The 15,071-nt window shown below is 33.8% G+C and overlaps 1 protein-coding gene and 1 long non-coding RNA gene across 9 annotated transcripts; both read right to left on the bottom strand.

Annotated features, from left to right (window-relative positions):
* Positions 1-612: 612 nt before the first annotated feature.
* Positions 613-15,068, bottom strand: LOC105278553 (E3 ubiquitin-protein ligase HECW2). Of its 8 annotated transcripts, none has more exons than XM_011337723.3 (11): positions 14,702-15,068; positions 13,039-13,162; positions 12,816-12,961; positions 11,294-12,288; positions 10,630-10,920; positions 10,335-10,539; positions 8,870-9,393; positions 8,320-8,657; positions 5,715-5,915; positions 2,725-3,684; positions 613-2,093 (listed from the first exon to the last, which is right to left on the bottom strand). In XM_011337723.3, the coding sequence occupies exons 2-11, from the start codon at positions 13,101-13,103 to the stop codon at positions 1,982-1,984; spliced, it is 3,837 nt and encodes a 1,278-aa protein (XP_011336025.2). In that variant the 5' UTR covers positions 13,104-13,162; positions 14,702-15,068; the 3' UTR covers positions 613-1,981. The 8 variants fall into 8 exon arrangements, with proteins under 8 accessions (XP_011336025.2, XP_011336022.2, XP_011336026.2 ...); XM_011337720.3 differs by having other exon boundaries at positions 12,816-12,945; positions 14,702-15,067; XM_011337724.3 differs by lacking the exon at positions 14,702-15,068 and adding an exon at positions 13,649-13,735.
* LOC113562347 lies at positions 9,808-10,328 on the bottom strand. Its single transcript, XR_003406867.1, has 2 exons — positions 9,953-10,328; positions 9,808-9,870 (listed from the first exon to the last, which is right to left on the bottom strand). It is a non-coding gene; the product is annotated as an uncharacterized LOC113562347 (long non-coding RNA).
* Positions 15,069-15,071: the final 3 nt, after the last annotated feature.

Below are 15,071 nucleotides of genomic sequence, written 5' to 3'. Positions count from 1 at the left end.
GCACATCAGCTGATCAGCGAGCAGCGAGCCACGAGCCAAAAGCGTTGGTCGCATGTTTCGCGAGCGAGCCTGAACGAGCCTCGAAGTTGCCCGAGATCCCGAGCGCTCACGGACACGAGACGATAGATGTGTGCGTCACGCAGCGTCACGTGACATACCCCCTCCACTCCTATTCCGTGCTGGCCGCGGCCCGAATCTACCATCACTGCGCAAGGGATGCATGTAGTGCGACAAAGACAGAAGTAGCAGTTCTCTTTCAGTATTGTAATACAACATCCGACTGTTTTATCGACCGTTGGAATGTACCGAGGGTATATATTATAATGTTTCCGATCACTGTTTATTATCAGAAATTTATCTGTATAGCTTAAAAATAAAATAATAATAATAACTTATGATACTTTAAAAGGGTAATTATTTAGTCTAGGGTCCTAAAATTCCCTCAAACCCTCAAAACATTCAAAATCGATAATATCAGTTACCACCGGGCTCCTTGGAGCCCTTTTTACGGTCACGAAACTTTATTAAAATTTTTTGTTTTTTAAAAGATTAAAAAAAATGTGTTACTATCATACGTAGTTCTTTATGATATACTAATAATAAAAACCAGAATTGTAACAACACATTATTATTATTATAATTATTATTATTGACAGTAATAATGATAAGTGATAGCAGTTATAATATTAAGAATAAATAAGAGCAGTAATAGTAGCGATAGTAACGATGGTAATAGTTGCAATAGTAACGTCACAATACAACCCTCGGGGATATGGCCGCTCAGAATTAATTCATAGTCTACTAGAACATAGTCGGTCTACCAACTTGCGAGGAAGTTTACGTCATCTTTCGAGTCGCAGTTTATACTTGTCTGCTAATCAGGCAATACAGTGACAGTAATAGCGTAAGTTGCGAATGGCAGCTGATGCCGAGTGCTTGACTCATAATATCAGAAATCCAGATTCGATCCTTCGATTCCCGACAGGATCGCAATTGTCCGCTTTGTGGCTTTTTCCAAGTACTGGGGGAGTTTTCCACTTCGTAGAGAATCACCTTGTCGCGGTGAAGGAGCCCAGCTTCAGCCACTAAGAATTCATCATCTATTTTTCAGGCAGCCTACTGTCACTGTATAGACTGCAAGTGCGAGTGTGTGCCTATCTCCGAGATACTTCACCCCTACTTCTATCATGGATAGAAGTACAATTTTTTCTTAAATTTTTTCAACTTAATTTCATTAATCTTAGAAGTCCACAAGTATGTATTATTAGAATAATAAATAATCGTTAGAATGTTTTGTTTGTCCCAGATACTGCAGGACTTAAAAACTTCAAATTTACATAAAAACATATAACCCAATAAAAAAACATTGAAAGCTTAAAAAAAAGCTTAAAAAAATAACCTTATTTTTATTAAATTAAATTACAAAAATAGCCTAAAAACAAAACATAATTCCTTGTATGTGCGTGTAATCATGAAAATTTAAAAGTAATTAAATTTAAAATTAGCTTCATCATACACGCGCACGCACGCACATACGCACATACGCACATACGAAAACTGAAAGAGAGAAGAGAATAAAATTTGCAAGACCTCTCAAAGTATGTATGTAGTGATCATAGAAAACCGAAAATTATATCGTAGATAAACTGAAAAGATTGTGAACTTCTAAGATTAAATTCCAGTGCTGAAGGTTTGAAGAAAAAAATATTCTATTTTTACTATTACTATTTCATATTATAAATTTACATTGTAAATTATAGGAAAATTCCAACAGATTGCAATATCTTTAAGTTATAATTTATCACTATGTCAGCTACACAATTTGATTCGATAAATGGAAATACTAAAAACACAAGATTTACAAGCGCTGCTAAGTTTATAGAAAATTTTGCTCTACTTTTCTTAGCGAGAGTGCAACTTGTTATGATTTTCTATCAATTGTATAAACTTTCGATAATTTTATATTTAATAAAACGTCACTTTATTCTATACCGAATGTATTTGTCTCTTCCACAGCCAACAGCAATTTCTCGTACAAAATCTCGGGTGTAGGATACGGTGGGAGATCCAAGCGATTAAAACATGTATGAGCCCTGAAACAAGAAATAAAGAATCGTAAATAATTTCCTTTTTTTAATATATTAGGTCGGCGCATAAGTTCTTGCCGAGTCTACAATTTTTTTTATTAAAATAAAACAATTGATGCAGCATAAATCAATCAAAGTATTTTTTACTACTTTTTCCCCATCTTTCCGCCAACATGCGAATGCCACGTCGAAAGAAGGAGTCATCTTTTAAAGCGATCCATTCATCCATTCATCCACTCATCGGCAAGAACTTATGCACCGACTTAATAAAAAAAATGAAAAATAGAAATATAGAAGAATGTTTGCCATAATGCAGTAATTGAATAAATTGTTATATTCACTGATGTAATATTATATTTTTTCCTATTTCTGATATGTTTAATTATTTCATTATTCTTCTAAATATAGATTCTTGATGTATATTATATCGTTCCATTCATTTTTATGTAAATTAATATACTTTGAGTTTAGATATTTGTTCTATAATTTCATAATTTTGTCTACTTATATATAAATAACAAATAATTTATATGATAAACAAAAATTAATTTTCCAATTTTTATGTTTGTATTTCTTAATTACAGAATTTGGCAGTTTTAAGCTTTAGAATAGTGCTAATTGTAAGACTATCAAGTACCTTGGCAAACTATTTGGCCTTCCCCATTTCTCGATACAAAATTTTCTCGGTCCCGTTGAACCTCGTAGAGCTGCAAAACCCTCGTATGGAATGCTTGAAGTGCCAGTAACGAATTGCAACAGTCTCAAACGTTGCTCGTTGGTGAATCGGCTTATACTACTCCAGAACCATTCCACCACCGGATGCGCGTCGTGATAGCCACTCCGATATTCGGTATGCGTTCGCCAATCGTTAAGGTCGATCTCAGCTGCGCCCGCAATGACCAGTTCCAATTCCCGAGCGTCGAAAACCGACACCAAACGCGGGTCCACTACCTCGTAGAAGCCGCGCACTAGCGATTCAGTTTGTTCCGCGACGCCACGTTCCAGACGCCAGCGTACCACTCTCTCGAGGTATTCCTTCTTGTTCTTCTCAGTGACCGCAATATTTCTGCCGCCTGGCTTCAATTCGCGCTCGGCGACTCGGCCCAGCAGCTCTTCCGTTACCGAAAAAGTTAGCTCCAGCGGCTCGATACTTATGTCCTTTTCCTTAATCCACATTAAGCTCTGATGGAACTCTTGGTCTAGACTCTCCAAATCACTCAGGCTTGCCGGTATCCTTAAGAGCGCCTTGTAAAACGGCCTTGTAAAAAATGCATCAAGCAAATACTGATGGACCAATGCCAAGCCCAGAACTCTGCCCGAGAATCTGAACCAATCGTGATAATTGTCTACGAAAGCCGACATCGGTGAGATCTGTACTGTATAAGTGTCGTTAGCCGAGTACTCGAACAGTCCATAATACGGATTGAACAGCTCGCGTGATAAGTGGAAGAAAAATTCCCGGGATGGGCCACCGTAATCCAATCCCTCCTCGTGATCGAAAATCACTACTAGTTTACCCTTCTGCAGATCTTTCTTCGACGCAGCCATTATACGCGTGAAGGCGTCCTCGAGTAAGTGTTCTCTTCTGATATGCAACCTGCATCAAAATGTTTCTTCAAATATATTCAATCTTACAAACATATTTACATATTTATATAAATATCTTTATATTTATAGTCATATATTTATATAAACAGTATTCCTACAGGCAAAATTATTTTTAAGGATTTAGAAAATTTAGAAAATAAACATTAACAATTTAACAATTAATTATTTAATGGTGAACATGATAAATATCATATTTCTTAACATTTTAATATATTATCTTATTATACTAATCGAAGAAAAATTATATGTTTTTTGGTATGCAAAAAGTATTCGTACTTTTATTTTAATAATTAATATGTTATAATTTATTAGTATTTTGTATAATTTATTAAAATAATATTTTGTAGGATATCTGATATTAATTACATCTTGTAGCCTTCAATACACTTATTGCACCAAAATTCATATGCTAAGCGATGAAACAAATTTATATTTTTTTATAAAAAATCCTTTTTAAATTTCATTTTAAAAAGTACACATATATTATATGCTAAATGTGTATCAAAAATGGTATTGCAATTCGGTCATTGAGTGCATGAGTAATTGTTTCGGTACATTATAAATACAAAACTCATTGCTTCGTTTTAAAAACCACATACTTGAAGTCACTATCCTTTTTAAACTTAATTGGTCGATTGAATTCGTCTTTACTTTTTTCATTGTTTCCCTCATTCATTGGTCAACTATTGGTCGCTATCTATATACGACCTCTCCAAACTTGGGAGGGGGGGGGGAGGGGAGACTGATTTTAAAAAATTTTTTCTTGTAGTGCTTATCTCTTGATGAGTGAAGCTTGACGTTTCAACTATAGTACAAAATTTCAAAGCGTTAGCATGTCTGTGTTATTAATCTTAACGTTAAATATGACAATACCTTATTGCCACTTATCAAAAAAACACATTTGTATGCAATATGCTTTAAAACTTGAATTTATTCTATGATTAATAGCATTCATCCAAACTTTTTTCTGACAACACGATCATCCATTTTTGCAGTGTAAATTTCAAATTATATTAATGAAAACATCATATACATTGCGTTTTTCGAGTTAAATCATAATTTTTTTCGTATACGTTTTTAAATCCTTAGTTTATTATAAACAATTTATTAGTAAAACGTATAGTGGTCTTGATATCCTCATTAAAGATTTGTGATTGTGATCGGTTATTTTTAATTATTTCTCTTACAAAAACAATCATTTATTGATTAAAGCGTCGATTGAAATTTATCAACAAGCTGAGCAAATTGTTCAAAAAAATTTATACTGACTTAAATAAACTGAATGTATACAATAATTTACTAATTCTTCGCTTTTCCACATTATTTCTTTTTAGCTTTATCTCCACGAATAATGTAAAAACTGATATTATTTGCCGTTTAAAGACCGTTTAAATAACAAGCAGAATGCACAATTCTAATATAAATAAAAAACAATTCCGTACGAGAACAAATGTATTCGTGACAGTAATGTTAAATTGTTTAATTACACAAGAGCTTTTTCTATATTATTACTATCATTACTATCACTTTTTTTCTACATCAAACTATTTTTTGTGTATTAAATTTTCTATATCGAAATATTACAATCCTTCTTTTCTGATAATTATTAATAAATACATATCTCAATTTTATTAATTTTTTTTATTACAATAATTTTGAGGACTATATTATTATTTATTATATTCATTATCAATAACTTTTTATAATTAATATCTATTTACTTAAAAGGCATTTCTTGAAGAAGTTTTTTTGTACGAATACTTTTTGTACTCTCTGTCTTAAATCTGTAAATTAATTCGGTGCTCTTTACCCTTTAATTCTAGAAACTACTGCAGATTTAACTATGATATTTTTATTTATAATTTTTTATATTAATCATAAAACCTCACAGAACACAAAATTCAAATTTCTATAAATTTTCCATTTCTTATAAATGAATCTCTGAATAGCATGAAATTAATTTGCAGATTCAGATTAATTTGCAGATGTTATATTTTTTATTTGAAACATGAGACATACTTTAATTTACCCGGGCCTTGTCCGTAGCCTTTGCTTTCCAGTTTCCGATAGAAAGTACGAAGTTTAGCTTCAAAATCCCTCCTATACGGTGCTGGGGTTCGAGCAGAAGCTCTTGTCAGCCCGGGTGATGCATGTGGGCTGCCAAGAGGCGATCTACCCATACTACCAGGTACATATGACATTATTTCTTGCTCGAATAAACTGCAATGAAACAGTATCATGTATGACACATAACATTTATAGAAAATTCTTTTTCTCTATCCGTTTTTTATATCTGTTTTTATACTTTTTGTACACATGCATGCACGTAGAGAAAAGAAAAAAAGAAAATAGAAGGAGGCGAAAAAAAGGAACGAAAAGAAAGAGGAACGAGGGAGGGTAAAGAGAAGAAGAAGAGCAGAAAAAGAGGTGAGGATGTAAAGATATCAGGGAAGAAGGAGAGGGAGGGGAAAGGGAAAGTTTGCAATAAAAATGACATAAATGGAAAGTGGTGTCATGCGCAGAAATTAATTATATGTATAATATAAAATTGTAAATATTAGTGACTAATACGAAGTAACAGAGGAAATTAATAATTTTCTGTAATAAAGCAGCAGCACATATGCACACATACAAAATTTGTTAATATATTATAATATAATATTCACGATTAATCTAATTTTTATTATTTATATAATTCATTAAAGGCGCTTTTCAAACTATTAAGTAACGATTATACGAAAATTATCAACAAAAAGTGATAAAAAAATGAATATTTATTTATTAAAGTAATAAAAAAAGAAATGAATATTTATTTATTTATATCTTTATTGCTATATTGCACTCTCCAATAATTGATTGTGAGTTAGATTAGATTAATAGATTGGTCTGTGAGTAGAAGTTACACAAATGACTATATAGTTCCTTTCTATTTATTTTCCAACTTTTTGTAGCTCAGTGTCAAACCAGAGTCAATCTGACTAGAGTCACCGCATTGTGACAAAATTAAATCGAAAGCAAAAAAGATACTAAAGTACGAACCAATAGCTTTCAGGAAATATTTTATATTAGTCGATTAAAGCAACGAAAGTTTGCGCGCTTAGTAGTAGATTTCTTTAGATAGAATTCGAATTTTATAGATTCATATTAATTCGAAAAACGTTATAATATGAAAACAATTATTCATCCAAAAAGTATTAAGTTCGTTGTGAAATGTGCTACGTATGAGAACGCAAATTAATTCGGTCCTTTTTTAAAGAAATTGAGAAGAAATTGCCTTTATTTACAAAAAACAATAATAAACATATAACATCAATCTTCGAAATATTTGGCATCATTTTATACTTTAATCCAGGCCTGTCCCCGATTTGCACTTTTCGGCCGATTTTGTCTCTTACCATCTTCACTCCTTTTCAAAAGATTAAAGTTTAATCTATCGAGCAGCTGGTGAAAGGAAAAGCTATTCTCAGGAAAAAAAAATGAAAGTATACTTTCTTCGTGCATATAAATCCTTCTAATTTAGAAATTATAAAAATATGCATCGACTGCACATCTTGTATGTATAACAAAGAAGAATAAAAAACAATCAGAACATACAGAACATACAGAAATTGGATACATAATTTCTGTATCTTTCTTTATTTTTTATTCATTCATTTATTTATTTATTTGTCTATCGATTTATTGATTTATTTGTTATAAGAAAATAAGAAAAATTAAAATAGAATTTTAACCGAGGAAAGGTAAGCGCGAAGGGTCCCATAGCATGCTATGCCTCTGCGTACTCCGATCGCGCACCGTCTGATTAAACCCGTATCAGACTACGTATTGGAGATTGGATTGCGAATTGAAGATTGGAATCTTGATCTGCTTTGTTTTGATTGGTCAAATTCCAATCTCCAATTCGCAATCTCCAATCTCTAATACGTAGTCTGATTGAACGGGCTTTAGACAACTTTAACTGCTAATAACTCGGTAAATAATGATCTGAGCCAAAATCGGAAAACGAACTTTTGTACAATATTCGACCCTCTTTCACCCTCTGAAATATTAATGAAGAGTTATGGGACACCCTGTACACACTGAAATATGCATTTTTACTATGAAGAACACATCTTCACTTTTGAGAGAATAAAAGAGCGGGAATTGTAAAATAAAAATCCAACAACGGTATCTTAAAGTAGATGCCTTATCCTTGAAACTGAAAAAAAAATAAAGCTTATCGTGATTTTTCGTGTTGTTATTCCCATCCAAATTTCGCTAATTTCTGTTCATAATTGCACTATCTTATATTATTTTGAACGGGCTAGTAGACATAGATCAATTGGACATGATTAATTTATGGATAGTTCTCTAAAGTTCTCATTTTTAGAATTCGAAAATGCCTGTTACAGCTGTTTAGAGGACCGAAATGTCTTAGCAAGTTCCTTTCATCGGAATTTTAAGATATGGAAATGAAAAGTAGTTTTGGGTACATAGTTTATCTGATTTGGCTTTCTATTTCTAAAATTCCGATGAGAGAAACTTGTCGATGACATTCCAGCTGTCCAAACAGTCAGGATAAGAATTCTGAAAGATTTCCTGAAATTTATTACAGTTATATGTATATCTTGTACCCGTTTCCTACCTCAGCAATAACGCCAAAGGAACATCGTGACCCCATCTCTGCAACGCTATGGTCCCTTCGACTCTTATGGTGTTGACCTTCTCGCGAAGTGCGATGTTTTGGCCTAACGCGGAATGCCGCTCCTTCAGAATATCCATTATGTTAGGCTGACGTAGGAAAGCGACCACCTTATCATTGTAGGCCACGGGTATGTCAGGAGCAGCAGTCACGGACGACTGTTGCGGCCTAGGCGGTGGAACGGGCGCCTCGTCTAGTAACGTTCGTATATGAGCTGCTTCCGTAGGTAACCGTGGGTCAATAAACGACGTAGCTTTTCTGGCGTGACATATAAAAAATCTCTGAAATCATAATTTAATGGTTATTTGATTTTTCAGATGTTACATGAAATTCTACAATATTGTCATTTATAATTAATTTATAGTGATATGTAATTAACTTAATATTATATAAACACATATATTTCTCAATCAGAGGCACACTATCTTTATTTATTTATTTATATTTATCTCTCTTTCCCGATTAATTCGATGATTCACAATTGAAAACGTACCTTGCCCGTTCTGTCAAGCTTCGATTCATATCCCCTTGGAAGTTCCTTGCTCGTGTCAGCAAAGAAATTGATTAAGGCAACTAGGTCTCTATTATGCTCGTATCTTAGAAAGACTATTGGATCCCTCCTGACCTTGCTAATCATGTGCTTCAAGCTCGGATTACCGTTATACAGCTCCATGGCATCCGTGTTGTTGTGCAACATAGTGAAAAAGTCGGGCCGTGTCAGAAATAATACTGGTGGTATCGTGGTAATGTCGAATGGTTCAGATTCGCTTCTATCGGTACAATCGCTCTGTCGATCGGTACTCTCGAAGGGATTACGGTTCGAATTGCCTTCACGATTTATGTGGTCAGATCGTGAGATGGTTCGTCGTACACTCTGATAACGTCTGTCTAATTGCTGTCTTTGTAGATCGCAACCGATGTTGCGCATCGTTAGGCTCGGTCTCTGCCACGTTGTGGTTCGATTGATGTGGTCTATGTAGAATATCCGACCATGGCTGTCTATCCTCGCTTCCCATGCTGAATGTTTATAATGATTGATTATGAAAATCGTGAATAAAATGTTACTCAAATAACATACAATAAATAAATAAATAAAATACAAATATGGAAGATAGCGTCTTAAACTCTGTTCGTTAATAGCAAATTCTTGAGACCAAAGAAGAAAATTTAAATACCATACTTTCAATGTTTTTTAAATTTAAAATTTAAAGGCGCGTTAACGGCTTAAATCAAATGGATTTAAAACTGGTCAATTAAGTCTTCAAAAGTACTCAGGCACAATGCGTTGCTCTTAACGAAGATATTCTCAAATGAAAGAATCTATTATAGGCTTGTCCAACCCGCGGCCCAGGATGGCTACGAATGCGGCCCAATAAAAAATCGTAAACTTACTTAAAACATCATGAGATTTTTATGATCTTTTTTTGTAACTCGATTGCAGATATTGATGCATTAGTTTCTCGAATATCCCACTAGTTTTATGTTGCCCTCTTTCTTTTGTAACAAAAAATTAATGAAGTTTTATTACTTAGATATGTACATTTTCTGTATTAGTGATCGCAAACTTGGGACCTACTCGACGATTTTAAAAGACTCTTCGAACGGGGCGCCGCATAATTAAGATTACTATGTGAGGACTTTTTTGCTTATCTGTGCTGGCGGATATCACGAAAATTATGCACCTGACCCGTTTTTTGCTCATCAGCTGTCGTTAGTGTTTGTGTATTTTATATGCGGCCCAAGACAATTCTTCTTCCAACGTGACTCAGGGAAGACAAAAGGTTGGACACCTCTGCTTTAGATGATGTAATTAACTGATTTTAAATGCTTTCCATTTTAAGCTTATTATAATAAGTCAGTAATAACATTTTCGGCTCTAAACAAGATCAAGAAAAGCGAAGAATTTGCTATTAACTAGTGATAATAAAGTTTCCAACAGTCTATGTTGATTCGCTTACATGGCGGTAAAGGTTCTTCCGAGGATAAAGATACGTTTGACGTTTGGCATATGGGCAATGGACATAAGGGTTTGGGCCGATGCGTGGGTGTAGGCGGACATTCCAATTGGTTAACTAATGATTCCTGTGGTTGCCTGTGATCTCGCTGCCTGTGCAACTGGGGCGAACTTAATAACGCGATACTCTTTGTAACTGCTGTCCTTAACTGAAATGTTACACGATCAACAACATTATGCAATCTAAATACAAAAATATGCATTGGAAGTATAATAATCGAATATGACGATTTTTCAACCTTTAGATTCGAAGTTTCGTCAACGTCCACGATCTCAAATCCGAAACAATCTTCAGGATGTAGAGGCGTGGGGTGTCTGTGGGGATACCGTTTTGGTAATTCCGGCGCGCCACTGGATAAAGCGTTACTTCTGTGTAGAGGCCGATGCGTCATTCTTGGTGGTAGCGGCGGTGGCATTGGATAGAGAGTCTCGTATAAAGAGTCTGGAGATGATTGACCACCTGTACTGCGCCACAGCTGATAATATTCTACTCCTTCCTTCGTTATAGCTCCATTAGGTGCGCATTGTCTCTAAAATAAAAACAAATTTATTATATATATATATATATATATATATCTACATTTTTATTTTTATATCTCTCTTGGTTACTTTTTTCGGACTATGGACTAGACACAAAAATGTTTAATGAGTAAAGGAAGTATTATAAAATTATTTCAAGCAATTATTTTAATTTAATAAGTAGTAATTTAATTGTTAATAATATTATAGTGGCGTTAAAACATTTAATTTTTAATTATTTTACTTGTTTTTCTAATTTATCAGTATATGATTTTTCTTCATCCAATCTTGATAAATCAATTAAGAATAACTGTTTATTCAATATTGGTAAAACAAAAATATTTAATCTTCAAATAAATTTTCGAAATAAAATAAATAACTTACTTTGGTATTATTGTGATTCGTAGTTGCGTGCTGGAACTCTATATCCGAATTACTTTCTTCGCTACTGTTTGATGAACGAGGTTCCAAATCCAGACAACGAACTTTTTCCAATTGATCTTGCCTAGTAAATGACGAATCCAAAAGCGCTACCGCGTTCTCCTCCACCTCAGCTTGTTGATTTATATTGGCAGTTTTAGAGGCTTCCTCCAAGATTGGCAGTTTAAACTTACTCGTGTTCGCACAGTCATTATAGCGTGACGAGATGCACTCCATGCTTTGCAACACGGGCGTTTCCTTGTAAGCGCACTCGGACGAAGCAGATAATTCATTCTCATCGATCATATTTTCAAGTACGCTTTTATTGTTATTATCCAAAGACAACTTCGCATCGTTATTTATATCGCTATAATTTACTGGAATTGACACGTTCTGCGAATCCAACAATTCTTTAGATAAGTGCAAGGATGTTAAACCGTTCACTAACGAGTTAACGTTGTAGTCTGTACTAAAGTGCTTATCTTCATCGCCAGATACTTCCAATGAATTACTCGTTACATTGCTGCATGCGCTTATAACGGAAATATCGTTTCTCGAAGATTGGTTGCAAGTATGCAAAGACATTATCTCCGCCGATTTGTGATTAGCGTCCAACGTATTATCGTTGTTATTACACAGATTCTCAGTTACTGGCTCACGCTCTTGTTCCTCCATATCGATACGACTTTTCTCACGGCCAGGATTCTCGCCGTCCGAGTGATCACTAGAACATGTTCTTAATTCGGAAGTACTGCAATGAATTTCAGGAACGTTCTCCGTTAAAAAATAATTTTCCCGGAATAAATTTCTATGAACGAAGAAACTTGACTGTTTATTTGAATTTTGTACCATGACGTCGCTCATGGTTGCATCAGCGTCATTATTCTTGACAATTTGTTTGGACAACGTCGGCGTGTCTGCGATTTCCAAAGGTGCATCTTTATTCTCAAATGTTGTATCTGAAAATTAAAGATTTATAAATTTAATTAATTAATTAAGTAATTAAAGATTTATATTATCATTTGTTTGTATTATTATTATTATTTTTAAAAGATTTGAGGAAGATGTATAACTATATATAATATCATATAAGTACTATAGAAATTATTAAATCGCCAGTTAGTCATTAAAATTGCTTATATTTTAGTGGATCAAATTTGATTTGTTGGACTTTTAAAATAATATAATTTATTCATTGATTTATATAGATTCTAATTAGAGTGATAACTATGTTTTAGACGCCCGCACAGTATGAGGGAGGCTCCAGGTTCGAACCCTGGCTAGGGTGACATTTCTCGCAGCGAATATAATTTATTCATCGACTTATATAGATTCTAATTAGAGCGATAACTGTGTTTTCAAAGTCTAACAAATCCTGTTAGCACACAGTTGCTTCAGTCAGAAAGTCTCATGTCTGAACATCGACATTTGCCAGGTTTGATCCACTCAAATATAAGCAATTATATAGTACAGAAACTATACTAACTCCTTGTTTCATTTTGGATGCAGGAACTTTCTGGTTCCAGCAAGTTATTTTCCATTAAGGAACTGGTACTCATCGATGAGACTGCATCATGTTTGATCGAGTTGAAGAATTTAGCTCGAATATCCGATATCTGAGAAGATTTATCACTATTAATGCTTGATGGATTAGTATTTATATATTTCACAGATATATTTGAATCTTAACATATGGAAAAAGTTATTACTGTGGCAGACTGCTCGTTAGACTTTTCCGCATTCTCCTCTTGTTCGGAGGTACTGTTTGTGGCATTGATTTCCGATGGCATCTTTTCTTCAGAACATATTTACAGTTAAAAGTCTAATAAGATCCTGAAATAAGAAGGAAAAAGCGAGATATTAAAAGAGCCAAAAGTTTAGCTTCATTGTTACATCATTTGCAAACATTTGTAAATACTGTAATTACATATTGTTTATATTATAACTGCAATATTTTCTGAGCAATAAAATATAATTATTTGATAAAAAATAACAAAGCAGAAATGCAAAATGAATAAGATTACTGCATGATAATATCTTGCATTATTACGTATATGAATATGTGGAACTCGAAAAAATGAATATTTAATAAAAACGAGAACGATAACAAAAATTTATGATGTTTAACATGGTTTACTCTGTATGTATGTAAAGAAAAGGAGAACTACAGAAATGTCACATAAATGTTGTTCACCAGCTAATACCGCATTTTTAATACGTGATGTGGTAAAATATTGCAAATAGCCGTTTTACAGAGTATCCACCGTGTAACTCAGTCTCGCTTATAGATTGACTTGGTTTTACTAATCTTACACGTACACGAGTAAACGAATAATTTTGACAGCAGCATATAGCAGACTATAAACGGACTAGTTATTTTGTCTGCCTTAGGGCGCATGCACAATCCGAGAGGAACGGTGCTAGAAATCGGTTCGAGATCTCGATCCGAGAAATATGTAGCCAATCAACTTACAGCTTTTCCGTAAAAGTGCAAGTTGATTGGCCACACATTTCTCGGATAGAGATCTCGGATCGATTTCTAGCATCATGGACACCGGGCTTTACACATCTTGACACAAAAGCATTTTATTGGCTATATATTATCTTGTAAGATTTTTTAGATAATATATAGCCAATAAAATGCTTTTGTGTATGTTTGTGCTAAGATGTGTCAAACAATTGGAAAGCACCCAATAATGCATTATTGTGAACGTATGCATTGCTTTCCATAGGTCGAAATTCAATTCTCTGGCCGGTATTCATAAATGGCTCATGCCCACAGGACGTGGTAACGCGGCAACGCGGTGGCCAAAAGGTTTGTTCGCGTCACCTGAAATCTCTAGAACTTTTTGTACTTAGAATGAGATAGATACATAAATGGATGTTATAGAGAAAAAGATGAAGAGACATGAGTGCAAAAAGTGTGAGTAACGCGAACAGACCTAAGGTCTGTTCTTTTCAGCTGCACTGCTGAACTAGTGCAATACGTTAAAGTGAGACAAGTATATTTTTTCTCACTCTAACTTATTGCACCAATTCAGCAGTGCAGCTGAAAAGAACAGACCTCTTGAGTGCAGCTCATTAAGAAGTTGCCATAATTTGGCTAATAAAATTAAAATTCGTTTTATTAAATTTAAAATTAAAACGAGTTGTCATTTAGAACGACTAGAAAAACCTGTTTCTAACAGCAAAACTATGGCAATATATGCATTCATTAGTTAAGTAATTATATTTCATTTAATTATTAAATGCATAGTCGTGTTTCCTATTATCTTATTTTATGTTATTCTTTGCATTGCCATAGTTTTGCTTATAATATATATGTATGTTTATGTTTCTATATTTTATTATTTTTATGTTTATGTTGCTTACTTATTATGGACATTCTTGAATAAACTGTCATGCTAAAATGGATATTTGCTTTTTTCTCCAATTTCTGTTTTCACTTCGTCCGCGTGTTTCGTTATCACTGATTGGTTACGCCATTTCGTATCCAGCCAATCACAAAGTAGCCCACTCATGCCAATCTCTTCTAGGATCTCTAGGTACATACGTTATTGGGTGCTTCAACTTGATAGCTTGATACTACTTTCCATTTACGCTATACTATCTATTTATACTATTTTCACTGTAGACCATATCATTTTCACTCACATAAAGTTTACATAAATTCATGCAAATGCCGCTAAATAAAAAGCATTCAATAATAAGACGAGCACTTGTATCTTTCATGAAAAAATAA

This window comes from Ooceraea biroi, chromosome 8 (assembly GCF_003672135.1).
Source record: "Ooceraea biroi isolate clonal line C1 chromosome 8, Obir_v5.4, whole genome shotgun sequence".
Taxonomy (NCBI): Eukaryota; Metazoa; Arthropoda; class Insecta; order Hymenoptera; family Formicidae; genus Ooceraea; species Ooceraea biroi.
The sequence above is the reverse complement of the archived record's forward strand: the minus strand, read 5'-3'. Positions and strand labels throughout refer to the sequence as shown.

What these genes read in the sequence shown, in the direction of transcription:
- LOC105278553 (XM_011337723.3), bottom strand. Translation starts at nt 13,103, where the DNA reads ATGCCACAAACAGTACCTCCGAACAAGAGGAGAATGCGGAAAAGTCTA. An exon ending in CTAACGAGCAGTCTGCCACA is followed by an intron (nt 12,962 to 13,038) that starts GTAATAACTTTT and finishes AAGCATTAATAG; the next exon opens with TGATAAATCTTCTCAGATAT. An exon ending in GGAAGAACCTTTACCGCCAT is followed by an intron (nt 9,394 to 10,334) that starts GTAAGCGAATCA and finishes ATAAACATTCAG; the next exon opens with CATGGGAAGCGAGGATAGAC.